The sequence below is a fragment of the Eubalaena glacialis genome, chromosome 15 (genome assembly GCF_028564815.1).
Source record: "Eubalaena glacialis isolate mEubGla1 chromosome 15, mEubGla1.1.hap2.+ XY, whole genome shotgun sequence".
NCBI classification, from domain to species: Eukaryota; Metazoa; Chordata; class Mammalia; order Artiodactyla; family Balaenidae; genus Eubalaena; species Eubalaena glacialis.
The window spans coordinates 4,887,242-4,901,221 of record NC_083730.1 but is presented as its reverse complement, the minus strand read 5'-3'; the positions used below and the strand labels follow the sequence as shown (position 1 = coordinate 4,901,221).

General features: G+C 35.2%; 1 protein-coding gene across 1 annotated transcript in view; it reads left to right on the top strand.

Moving 5' to 3' along the window:
- The window catches only part of C15H18orf63 (chromosome 15 C18orf63 homolog), a 29,271-nt gene that overhangs the window by 10,217 nt on the left and 5,074 nt on the right, over positions 1-13,980 (top strand). The window contains exons 7-10 of the mRNA XM_061170470.1: positions 5,692-5,801; positions 8,438-8,534; positions 8,646-8,731; positions 9,931-10,114. Of these exons, the coding sequence (XP_061026453.1) occupies positions 5,692-5,801; positions 8,438-8,534; positions 8,646-8,731; positions 9,931-10,114 (477 nt within the window). The remainder of the gene's footprint in view (positions 1-5,691; positions 5,802-8,437; positions 8,535-8,645; positions 8,732-9,930; positions 10,115-13,980) is intronic.

The following is a 13,980-nucleotide window of genomic DNA, read 5'->3' as shown; positions in this document are numbered from 1 at the left end:
CATACTTATTTGTATTTTTATTTATTTATTTACTTTAATATTTATTTATTTATTTGGCTGTGCCAGGTCTTAGTTGCGGCACGTGAGATCTTTGTTGGGGCATGCGGAATGTTTAGTTGCGGCATGCAAACTCTTAGTTGCAGCATGTAGGATCTTGTTCCCTGACCAGGGATTGAACCTGGGCCCCCTGCATTGGGAGCACGGAGTCTTAGCCACTGGACCACCAGGGAGGTCCCCCTCTTTGTATTTTTAGAATTATACTCATTTTGTGTCTCCAACTTGCCTTATAATAAGCTTCTTAGGGACCAATATTGTGTCTTACTGCCCTTCGAATTTTCTACAGATGATACTTCTGTTTTATATATCTGAGATTTGAACCAATTAGAGAATGACAAAGAAGAGTATGACATATAGAGATCAGAACACCACCTTTATTGCTAGGATGAGAATATAATTTATCATCCAAAATGAACATTTTTGAGAGTGAAAGGGACACTAGCTAACCTAGATACTGGCCCAATGTGTATGAACTGGGATATGTTAAAAATTAAAATCAGATCAATCAAAATTGTATTTATTAAGAGTTTATTGTGCATAAAACTATAGTTTGTGAACTGGGAGTCTTCAAACCAACAGTTGAATGAAGCTCAGAGGTGTGTTGTTATAGGACAGCTTATATAGCAAAAATGTGGAAGCTGTTTAATCTTTATAATGATTGGTTATAGCAGTGGGGTTTCCAAATGACGGGATTGGTTAAAAATTATTGTAGCATACCACTTTGGAAAACAGTGTGGTTCATTTATGATTTTTGGAGACATTTACAAGAAATAATCTAAGTTAAATTTTGCTTGTGTTGCAGAATAAGCTAAATTAGGCTTTGCCTTTGTAGCTTAACTGGTATTGTCTGCCTAAGGAATTTTCAAGTTTGGTCTCCATTTTAATTATTTTAACAGATATACGGTCACACTGTTTATTACTGAAAAAGAAAAACAGCTACTGGAGAATGTGACCTTTCTGAACCCTAGAATTAGGTAGATTGACCCACCAACTTATGGCAGTAACAGAAACCCACAGATTCACTTGGGAGATCAGGCACCATTCCCAGTATGACTGAGAGAATACAGAACACCACTCTTGGCCAGCAGGCCAGCTCCCAAGAGCACGACGTAGGAGTTGTCCCAGTTTTACCAACCAGATAAGCCATCCCATCTGCCCTGGGAGGAGTGAATGAAGGAGGAGAGTGACATCATGAATATGTGTTAGTAGATCGTTCTCGACATGGAAGCAAACACCAGAAATGGGAGTGATACGCTCCTCTCTTCTGTTCAACATTTACACTCAACAGATGCTTGTTCAGTTTATTTAAATTGATTCCCTAAATTATAATTGCTCATCAGTTCCTCTAAATCTCACTTTACTTATACTTTTGATATGTCATTTTTCACCTCCAGACTGCTATAAAAATTAGTTTCATACGTGTCTATGTTCCTACTAAGTTGTAATTTCTTTGCGAGTCTGGGTCCTGCCTTATTTACCTTTGTTCCCAATATACTAAAAGATAATTGGATTGAATTTTCATTTTATCAAAATCTAGTATTGGTTATAGGTCCGGAGAGGGGAATAAAGGTGAGGAGGAGGATATTTACCATCTCTCTCCTTTCCAGTTCATCTTCTACACTTTCATTCTCCTTATTAAAAATCTACCATGGCTTCTATTATCAATAAGATGAAATCTCAACTCTTTAGTATAATATACCAGTTGACCCAAATTTACCTTATACATAACCTCATCTCCCCCATCATTGCTCTCCAAGTAGCCAAACTACTAATTGTTTCTCAAAGATAACATGGTCTTTCATACTCACACGTGTTTGTTCATACTGTTCTCCAAGCTTGTCGTGTCCATTCTCTGGCTCATCTTCCCACTTGTCTTTCAAGGCTTATTTCAGATATAACCCCTCTGTGAAGACTTACACAACTCCCAAGACTCATCTCTCTCTCTGCTCCCCTGGCCGTGTGTATCACATATTGTTGTCCACGTAACTATCTCATTAAACTTAGAAGTCTTAGAAGGAAGGGCCTGTGTCTTAATTGATTTTTCTATCATCAGAGCCTACCATAGTACCTGTCACTCCAGTAAATATTTGTGGAATGAGTGGAAGGTTGAGTGGAGTGGAAGACTAATTTATATGTTGAACTAAGTGACATTTGTTTCTATATCCTATTTAACTCCTGTGGGCTACAAATTGTAGTAGTTTTCTAAATTCTGATCTTTGATCCTATCTAGGCAAATTTTAAGACAGTTTATCATAATTCATTATGAGAAATGGGATTTTAGCCTTTATCTTTAGAGTTTAAATGGATTCAAGAAGTATTTGAAACAATAATTTACTCATTTATCGAACTTTAGACTATTTTAAACTTTAAAATAATGCATTCTTGACAGTTCAGTGTTTAAAAAGAAATGTATATGCATAAACTGCCGTTTTACTGGTTGATGCTTTGAGATTATAATTGAATCCACAGTTACATGAGGAATATATTCCAGAATAGCATTATGTAATCTTAAGCTGTTTGCCTTGATCATTTAATTATATGGAAAATTTGGGAAATGGGCACCTGGAAACAAATTTGTATTAATTCCATAGACAGCTATTTATTGGTTGTCATTATGTATATGTGCATGGTGCTGATGGAAGACATCTTTTCCTTCCAGAAGTTTTTATCTTGGTCAGAAGAAAAGGCATGCACACACAACTTACCAGGAGAAAGGAACATTTCCTCAGCACCGGTTAAATTCACACACCAAAAAAATTCAGTGTAGGCTTAGAACTACGTTAAAGTCCCCAGTTCTGCACCTATTAGCAGTGCCTCTTTGGGCATGTTACTTAATTGCCCTGGATCTCTTGTAAATTGAAGGTAATGATATTTACCTCATACAATGTTAGGAGGTTAATGGGATAAAGTACATTAAGTGTACATAGTAGAGGTTCAAAAAGGATGGCTATTGTTATTACTTTATAAGTAAATTGAGACACAGAGTTTAAGTAACTTGCTGTAGGTCATAAAGGTAAATAGATTCAGGATTTAGATTTTGTCCTTCCACTCTCTTCTTTCTACTGTACTACATCATACTTCCTTTACCTAGCCTTGGGTTCCTTGGCTCAAATTTTTATATCCCAAAGAGTCTTACAGAAGTACATACCTAATAAGTATTGAGTAAAAAACACAACAATTGAATAGCAGTTTTTTTGACAATAGAGTATCAAAATAATTGTTATAGGAACTATGTTTCTTTAGGAGTTCAGAGAAAAAGGAGATGTCTGAGGGAATTCATATTTGAAACCTTTGGAACTTTGACAAAATTTTCCTCTCTTCTTGAATCAGCTCCTTTTTTGATTTCTCTGAAACTGTTTTGGTTTTTTTTCCCCCAGAATCTCCTCCATTCATTCATGGCTCATCTTTCTCTTATCACAGTGTAAATGTTGCTTATCACACTGTAAATGGAACCGTTGGGTTCCATTTTCAGCCCTCTTTTCTTCTCCTTCACAGGCTCACCCATTCCAGTGGTGAACCTATACAATGATACCTCCCAGACATCCTTGTATAATTTCAGCTTGTCTGTCCTTTCTCTGATACTTTCACATGAATGTACTAATGGTACTCAGACCCAGTTGTGTCTGAAACTGAATTATTTACTTGTCACCCTCCCCAGCCCCAACTCTGCTCCTCCTTTGAATTTACTCTTTTGGTAACTGGCATCAACAGCCAGTAAGTTACCCAGCCAGAGGCTTCAGGGTCATCTTTAGTTCTTGCTTGCTATATCCAATCGCTCTTTAATAGTCTACCTTTGTCTCTGAAATCTCTTCCTCTCTGTCTTCATTTCCAGTGCTCTAATTTAGACTCCTTTCCTTTGCTTGAACTATTAAAATGGTCTCCATTTTGGCCTTCCTGTTCCCAGCATTTTTCCTTTTTGTTCTCTAATTTTTCCTCACAGTGTCAACAGAGTTCTCTTTCTAAAACAGAGGTCCCCAACGTAAATATTTCTAGTATCTCAATGTTGCCTAGGGAAGATAAAGTCCAAATTCTTTAGGTTGGCATTATAAGGAGGAAGTGATATTTATTGAGTACCTTCTTATGTGGGTTTGCTCACATAAGGACACAAATATTTGTTAAGTAAATAAAGCGTTAATAAATGATAGGTAAATCAGAGTCTGTTGGGGTGTATAGTGAAGAGGTGAGTGGTTTGCTGGTCTTCAGAAAACTCTTAAGTTGAGAAAGACCAATATAAACATAGTGCTCGTATCATGGAGATCCTGCAGCAATTGCCTTGAGTCCCTGAATAGTGTAGAAAATACTCAGAAGGATATAAACTCAAGCTGTGTAAGTAGATGTACGTGAGAACTCATAAACTGCAAACATTAGGAACTGATACCCACCTTCTCTGAATTCAATTTCAGGTTCTGTTTTCCCTTAAATAATTTATTGATCCACCTGCAGCCAGTCTTTTCTAACAGTCGTAGCCATTCCTGCACTGACCATCTTTTTCTTAACACACAGCTTAGGCAACTAATCTCTTAAGCACAGAATATCACAGCACAAGATTTATTTCCAGTGTACAGCACAATAAGTATCTTTTCATTCTTGGTGTCCTTTCAGCATGACCAGCGCTTATCATCTTCCTCTTCCTACATCCATGGTTTTTTGCTCTGTCCTGCTCCCCATTTCCATTAATCTAATAAATGCAATGGAAATTTAGAGAAGGATAAGTCACTGAATGTGGAGGAGAAGGGTCTAGATTTAGGCCCGTAAGGTTTGTATTGGTAGAACTCAGGTAAATCAGAGCGAGGGCAATGCTTTAAGCCAGTGCATTGTTAAAATGCTTATGACTTGTCCAGGCAATAAAAAATTGGCCAGGTTAGCTGGAGTTCATTGAAAAGCAGTAGGCAATAAAGTTAGAATGTTGTTTCCCAAAAGATGGATGATAAGGGCAAACGATTGTGAACCGTTCTCTTAATACAGTGTCCTCTCACCCATTAATACTTATTTTCCACCTCACTTGAGGTCTCTCTAATCTCTGGCTCACTGTAAGAAAATGCCCCACACTTCCCAGGGTGAGAAAACTGTAAGTGGCAAGTTGTTGGCTGCCTACAGGCTTAAATACCCTACAGACAGGGCACCTGAGGACCAGAGAAAAAAGCATTCCAAGACATGGAAAAGGGATACAAAAGGAGAGTGGGAGTATTGGCTCTGTCCTCTCCCCTCCAAAAGACCAGATAGAGGTATAACTCCCTAACACATCCTCCAGTTAAAAAAATTTTTTTTAATTTAGTTAAGATGCTATTCTGACAAAATGTAAATACCTTCCTTTGGACAGAGATTCAACTTCTTATAAATTAACATAATTAAAGAAACTGAAAACCAGTTCAAATAAGTACAAAATAGGAGTTTGGGTTTGGAAGATAAGAGGGAAAGCATGAAATATTTGATATACTGTATAGAGGAGAAACAGGGTGAGCTGAAACACTGATTACATTATGTAAAGTGGTTATGTATGATTCAGTGTAATAGCCTTTGAAACTATATAATGCATAACTGACTCTGTGTGTAATAAATCTGTGTTTAATGTTTCTTTTTGTTTGCCAAATTCTTTTGAGGACTTATGCATTAAAATCTTATTTCTATTAAAAGCTAAGAGAATTTGATATTTCTCAAAGTATTATAAAGGATTTTGAAACTAACAAGAATGCTGTTATTGCGGGACATTCGATTTTGAGCAACTGGTGCTATGTTTTGCCAAGGTGAGATTTCAATTTGTAATATCTAGGGTGGGTTCAAGATAGTAGTTGTCTCTTATTTTGCTTCAACATTGATATGTGCAAAAGTATAAACCATTTTTGTGAATTTTTGAAACTGAATTATCACTTTAAAAAGGTATTGAAACAATATTGTCATACAGAAGCCATCAAATTACTAAAATAATTTTGTTATACATTTACATTTTTTTTTTTTGCTGAACATATATCCAACAAAGCACCTTTACTGAGAATACATAATATATTGAATATATAAAGTACTCTTACAATTCAACAATATACAATTCATTTAAAAAAATAATTAAAGATTTAAACAAGTAATTCACCAAAAAGATATATGGGTGGCAAGTAAGCACATTAAAAGATGCTCAACATCATTAGCAGTCATTAGGAAAATGCAAATCAAAACCACAATAAGATACTGCTACACACCTACTAGTATAGCCAAAACTAAAAAGCCTGATATAATATTGATGAGAATGTGGAGGAACTGGAAAACTTAAACATGATTGGGAGGAATGTAAAATGGTACAACCACTTTGGAAAACAGTTTGGCAGTGTCTTTAAAAAGTTAAACATATACCTACCATTGCAGTTCAGCCATTCTACTCCTAGGGGTTTACCCAAGAGAAAGGAAAGCATATGTCCATACAAAGATTGACATGTATACACTGATGTGTATAAAATTGATGACTAATAAGAACCTGCTGTATAAAAAAATAAATAAAAATTAAATTAAAATTTATCTAAAAAAAAAAAGACACAAATGTTCACAGCAGCTTTATTTGTAATAGCCAAAAACTGGAAACAACCAAATGCCCATTAAAAAGTGAATAGGTAAACAAACTGTGGTATATTCACACAATGGAATATTATTTGGCAATAAAAATGAATGAAATATTGATACCACAACAGCATGACGGAAGAATCCAGACCAAAAAATAGTACGTATTATTCCATTTATATAAAAATCTAGAAAATGCAAACTAAGGAAGAATTAGAGGGAGGGATTACAAGGACAGTTTGGAGGGTGATGAGTATGCCTGCTATTTTGATTGTGGTGATGGTTTCATGGTGCACACATAGGTAAAAATGTACCAGGTCGTACACTTTAAATATACATAGTTTATTGAGAGTCAGTCATACCTCAATAAAACCGTAACCAAAAAACTACCTTATTTCAACTCATTTTTTGTTTTTTTGAGATTATGAAATGTTCTAAAATTGACTGTGGTGGGAGTTCCCTTGTGGCCTAGTGGTTAGGAATCCAGGCTTTCACTGCTTCAGCCCAGATTCAATCCCTGTTCGGGGAGCTGAGATTCTGCAAGCCACGTGGCACGGCCAAAAAATTTTAAAATAAAAATAAAATTGACTGTGGTGATGGTTGCACATATCTGCGAATATACTAAAAACCACTGAATTGTATACTTTAAATGGGTGAATTAATTGTATGGTATGTGAGTTAACATCTCAATTAAACTGCTTAAAAATATCTATCTATTGGGATTTCCCTGGTGGTCCAGTGGTGAGGACTCTGTGCTTCCACTGCAGGGGGCACGGGTTCGATCCCTGGTCCGGGAACTAAGATGCCACTTGCCACTGGGTGTGGCCAAAAAAATAAAATATCTATCTACTTTTTTTTTTTTTTTTTAATTTACGTAAGAGTTTAACAAACTTTTTTTTACCTGGAGGACATACTATAGGCAAGTACATGATTAAAAGTGGGAATGTATATATAGCCTAGAATCTGACAATAAAAAGTAGAAACAAGAACTCAAACAGCTCCCCACTCTGGGTCAGCAAACAGCTTGAAAAACCTCAAACTGCCATGAAGGGAGAGCATCATTTTACTGTGTACACGTAGTACCTGGCACTACACTGATAAGCCAAAAATGCTACTCTATTTGGTAAACTCTGCTAAACAGACCACGTAAACACAGTACACTTTAGAGAGAGAATCAAAGTGCACGACTCTAAAGGCCTCTGATATACATTTACATTTTTATTAGACCTAGTTTTAAAACAGTAAAATTTCTAGGTATCTCATTACGAAATTACAACTATTATAATAATATCAATAGAATCTTATAAACTTGTACATATAATTAATGATTCATTATCATTTGATATGAGCCGTTTTAAGTTTGTACTGTCTTCAGGGGAAAAAATGACTTGTTATTAACATAAATATGACTATTGGCATGAAATTTCAACCTGATTAGACAAAAGAACTTTCAAGCAGCATATGCACAATGCCTTGATCATTGAAGCCAAGGAGAGGTAGGTAGGGAACACAGATTTGACTCTGATTCATTCAGCTCTTAACAGACTTTTCCCTAAAGTCTAACAATTACCAGGCATACCTCTGTGTGGCAACACTGTATTAGTCATTAGTTTGTGTTTATAACTGGCTTATTGTTTGCATCAGTTCAACTTAGTTTTTTCTAACAATTCTAGTTGTTAAGAATTTAGTACAATGTTAATTTAGAACTGGGAGCAAATGAGTAGCTTATTACTTATGTGTTGATAGTTGCTAAAATTTTTGAACACTTTCCAAATCGCATAGTTAAACTGTATCTAAGCATTGGCTGATAATACTTCACCACCTCTATCTTTTATAGTATGAAAATGGGACAAATAATAAGTATTCTTCACACCATACCTCCTGACTGTCCTTTTCACTCATATGAAGATTTCCAGATGCACTGGGATGACCTGGTAAGGAATAGAAACATATATTACATTAGTAGCTATTTGATTTTACTTCTTGTAATTTAACCTTAAGTTTAGCTTTCTCAAGAGAATTTCAGCTTTGTTCTTAATTTTTAGTATAGCTATAAGCTTCCAGAAAATTGTGGAACTACTAAAATATACTGCAACATCTACTTCAAAATGATAGGAAGAAGGATCTTCACATATCCTTTACAGATGCTCTCTGCCCACGTTATGATCCAGGCTTACTCCTGCCCTGATGTCATCATTTTCAACCTTCTCTAAGTTCAAATGAAGCTACTTTCCCTCTACTTCTTTTTATCTGAATAAGTGTTTTTTGTTTTCCTTAGAATTTTGCTATTTTTATTTGAGGATGAGCTTAATAAAAATATTTTTTCCCCTTAAACACTACTGCAACAATTTAGACGGCAGAAGAAACTTTAGAGTAGATAGGAAAAATGTTTACATGATTCCTAGTAGAAAGTAAGAAAATAATTGCAGCCTTCTCCTTAGCCAAGGGCTCCCTCCTGTGGCATGCTGGATATTACTGAAAGGGTAGAATTAAAAGAACTAGTCATTTAATGATATTTTCTTTTCAGAGTAATTTTACGGTCAAAGTTTAGAGGATTTGAGTTGCACTTAATGCACCCCATTGATACAAGAAAATATTTTTCTTAATGTTATTTTTAAAAATCTACATACAAAAAGAGCACAAGCGCTCAGGTGAAACTCTTCCATCTTAATTAGTACTTATTTCACCATCTCTGTCTCTTTGTATTCTGACCAGCTGGAGTTTCCAAATGGAAGAGGGAGGAGCCTAGTGTTCTCTTTCTGTGTTCTACATTTCCTAACCCAAATCTTAATATACAGTTGAGGTTGACAGGTATCAATTTTTCCCCTTCATTAGATGCTAAGACATTATTCCAAGTCTTCAGAATATTTTTCATCTGAAAAAGTAACTGCTTTTCTCAGAGAACTGCTTTCAGAGCTTGAATACAATCTAGACATGTTGTTTCTCTGTACTGAATTTTTACTGCTCTTAGAGATGCAACCTGTTTATTGTTTACTATAAACACTTATTTTTATAATCTATAAAGGTCATAGTATCTTTTTTATAAATCATTTTTTTATAAATCTTAGTTTGCCAGTCTGTGTAGAAAGCCATATAGTAAGGGTACTGTGAGTTGTCTTTATTGTGAGTGTTAAAATTTAAGCAATTAAGATTCCTGTGAGAAAACGTTCTCTATAGCTTTGGATAATAAGGAATAAGCAATATATAAAATAGTTAGGATTTAGTTGTGTGCCTTTTTAGCAGTTATTATTTTAAGACCTTTTTACTTCCATTACAAAATGCTGTCTTCTATATACAAAAAATGTCCCACTGTTCTTTAACAATGTTCAGATACCCTCTCAGTTGCATCAGAAGTCAGCCCATACAGTTCTTTCCAAGGGTAGATATGGAAAGTGTGTTGAAAAGTTTTCTTTCAGATTTAAAATCTAAACTGCCCCATATATGTGGATTTCCCATAAAGATGACAACTAAACCGTGCTACTACACACAAGAACTAACTAAACTGTATCTGCAGGTAAGAGATTTCATATCCTACCAAGTTCTCTAAGACATGCTATGCACCTTTTGCCTTCAGTGATGGACTACCTACCCACTGTGCTATAAGTCTTTTCTTTCAGTTCAGTGTTTCCCTAATACTATTTGTCATTGTTGTACTTAACCATTTGTTATTGTCATTCTTATTATTATTGTATTTAACTTGGTATTATGGTAGTAGTTGTTTACTGTTCTATTTCTTCTAATTTAACATGACTTCCTAGAGGGCAAAGAGCATATTCATCTTCTTATTCCAAGTTCCTGGTACTTAATAGGTGTTCATTAAATGTTTTTTCAAAGAATAAATGAATAAATGATCATATAGGATAGTTTGGAAACATTTGCCTCATACAAATCCAAGTTTTCTTTGAAATTCTGCCACTTCATTTGAGTCTGATTGATTGAAAAAGCCTTTGAATAATTCCATTTATAGAAACTGAATTAACTTGGTAGCATTTTCATTGTAAGATGATATGCTAAGTGAAATCTTATTTATGAAAAAAAAGAATAAGTAGCAATTAAGCAATATTGATGAAGAAAATATGATGGCCTATCTTCACACTCAATAAAATAAGATTTCTTTGTCAAAAGGAAACAAAATTAAAAGGGAAGTTTTTGAAGAACAAGTGGAAATTCAATTTAAATTTTTCAACAATGATCTTTCTTTTAAATGACAAATATGTGTGTTTTCATCAAAAGGAAAGATGGAGGTTTGAATAATTTGAACAGTTCGAAATGTAATATGAATTATTTGAATATTTCTGTGTCTTCTGAGTCTCCTTTCTTGACTTATAATACTAGCGTCTTGTTTTGTTGTAGCTTCCACTGCTCCAGTGATTTAGGCTTTCATGTGGTGTTGACTTGCTATGGCTCAAACACTATGCCTCATGGCATTTTTGCAGCTTTTGCTGCCGTACTACTTGCTTCATTCTCTTTATAATCCTCAAGTAAAATTCACCAGAGCCAGTATTTGATAGACCCCTTTTATCTTTTCTAGCCGGGTCACACATCTGTCACTAGCCACTAGCCTGTGGATCTCGTATCCTTGGGTTAGGGGCTAACACCTCATATAAATGCTATAAAAACATAACAGCCAAGATATCAGGTGCTATAGGCAAGGCCATTTCCTTAGAAGGGAGTGTGGGTGGACAAATACCAATTGACATCTTTATGATCTTTATGAATCTTAAAATTTTTCCCTGACATAACACTTTAAAAAGTTTAGTTGTTGGCCAAGTCCAAATCTGAGGAATTTAGAAGATATGTCATTACATCATGCATTTTTATTGAATATATTTATTGAATACCTTATATTTCCAGCCTACATCTGTTTTGCAAGTGGTGAGTCCAGACAATATATTTGTGAAAATTTTCTTCTTAAATGTAGAATAACACTTATTTGGAAATTCTGGTCTTTATAGTGCTTCTGACAATTGGTACATTGACAATAAGAATTTCTCCTCAGTTTTATTGAGTGCCTTCTCTGTGCCTTCTCACTTAATCATCAGAATAGACTCTTGGGGTAAAAAATTGTTTTCTCAGTTTTGCAGAAGAAGAAACTTGAAGCTCACAGCATTCAAGTAATTTAACCAAAACCACACAGTTAAATACATTGCAGAATTAAAACTGAAACCCAAAGAATGGATTCTTAGTTCTAAAATTGGAAAAAGTTTAGATTTGTGGTTAAGAGCCAGGCTCTAGAGACAGGCTGCCTAGGTTTGAACTCCTTACTACTTGTATAATCTTGGGCAAGTTATTTGATCTCCCTGTGCCTCAGTTTCTCCAGTTGTAAAATGGGGCACAGTAGTAGTGGTAGTAATAGCACTTGTCACAAATTGGGCTCTCTAGGAGGCCTACTCTGAAATGGAGTCCAGTGCGTGTGATGCTTATTGAGAAGTGCCCTTGGAATCAACACCTACAGACAGCAGGGAAGGAAGAAGAATGGGTAAAGGGAGAAGTCAAAAGCAAAGCAGGTGCCATATAGCCATGGCCAACCTTCTGAGGAGCACAGTGGCTAAAACGGCCCATCACAGTGGTTCTGCATTGGCCAAAATAGCCAGGCCTTAATACCTCTTCCATCTGTCGTTGGATTTGGGCCACCTGGAGACAGGCAGGCTCTAGGGTGAGATGGGTCTCCATAACTGGGGCAGTCTCTGCAGGGGCTGACTGCCAAAGGTGGTTTGCTGACAGTACCCCGGCAGCGGGGGAGCAGCCCTTTCTTGAAGGGGATCTGGGCAGCACATCACCATTTCCTTCCCAGTACTTCATAGGGTTTTTTGTGTTTTGTTTTTGGATTAGATAATCCTATTTGGAACAGTTCCTTGTACTTGAGCTCTCAGTAAATGTTAGTTCCTATTATTGCTACAACCTTGTTAGCTCTAAGATTCATGAAGTACTAAAAAGAATAAATTTTAAAAATGAAAAATAAATTGATCAAACTACTTGATAAAACTCAACTGACTTAAAAAAGTAAATTAGCAGGAGTGCTTAGCCAAACTAGCTTTTTTTTTAACTTACAGGAATTCTCCAAGATACATAAAAGAAATTACTATAGTGTAACGAACTCTTGTATGCCTATCATCTGGCTCCTCCTTGACGGATTTTTGGGGTGGGGGTAAACTGTAGTCTTTTAAAACAAATCCAAGATATGCTGTTATTTTAATCTGTAAAGACTTTAGTATGTATCTTTTTCTGATAAGAGCTTTTTAAAAATATTATGTAACAATAATTCATTAATATCATCTAATACCAGTTCATACTGCAATTCCCTGTTTATCTCAAAGATTTATTTTAGAGGTTTCGCTTAAGTCAGAATCCAAGCAAGGTCCACATAATTTGGTTGTTCTGTCTCTTAGATCTCTTTTATTGAATAACATTCCAAATTCCCCTCCCTTTTATTTATGCCAGTTATTTGCTGGGAAAACTGGATCATTTACCTGGAAAATGTCCCATATTTTGCATTTGAATGATGGCTTCCTTATTGTGTCATGTCTTTTAAACTTAACACATTCTTCTAAGCCCCATATTTCCTACAAACCTGTACTTAAATCCTAAGCTTAACTGAATCCTGGTTGGACTTTAATCAAGAAACACTCAGGTGGTGCAAGACACAGAACCAAATTTTAATAGAAAAAAACACATTTGATCCATCATTTTGATCAGTCCTCAAGCTTCATTTAATAATTTCCTTAATTCTAGGCCTCCATTAGATATCCATTCATATCTAAATATAAGTTAAAGCTTTTGGTTTCCCTATAATTTTATGTTAATGTACAAAGTTATATAAATTGTAAAGTTCTAGAAATTAAAAGTCAACTAAGCCACACTGACACCTGGCAGAATAATGGTAATAATGTGGTAAAGTGTATGTTTTTTTGTTAGGTTATGACTTCACAAAGCTTTGGTTTGTTGACAATTTAAGTATTTTAAGTTCTGTGAATTACTTATGAGCTCATCTGCTGTTTACATTGGCCCTTTTTGTAGTCTTTTTAAAATTTTTGAATGTAAACCTAGAAGAGGTTTCCCCCTTTGGGCTGTTTACTATATTTTAGAAATTGAAAGAATGAGTAAATAATACATTGACAAGCTAGGGAGCAAAACAAGCTCCTGGAAATTATTTCCACCAGATATATATTCCTGAGAGACAGATGAAGATGAAACTGGGTGTGAATATAAGCGTTTCAGATACATATTCTAGATAAGTTTTATATCAAAATACAGGTAATCTATTCTTATATGAATCTGCCTAGAATGAGTTTTTCTTTTGCTATCTCAAGTAGTAGGTATATTGTTTACCAGTTATTACGGTTTATGAAAACCAAGGGTCTAAAAATGTTCTTTGATTTT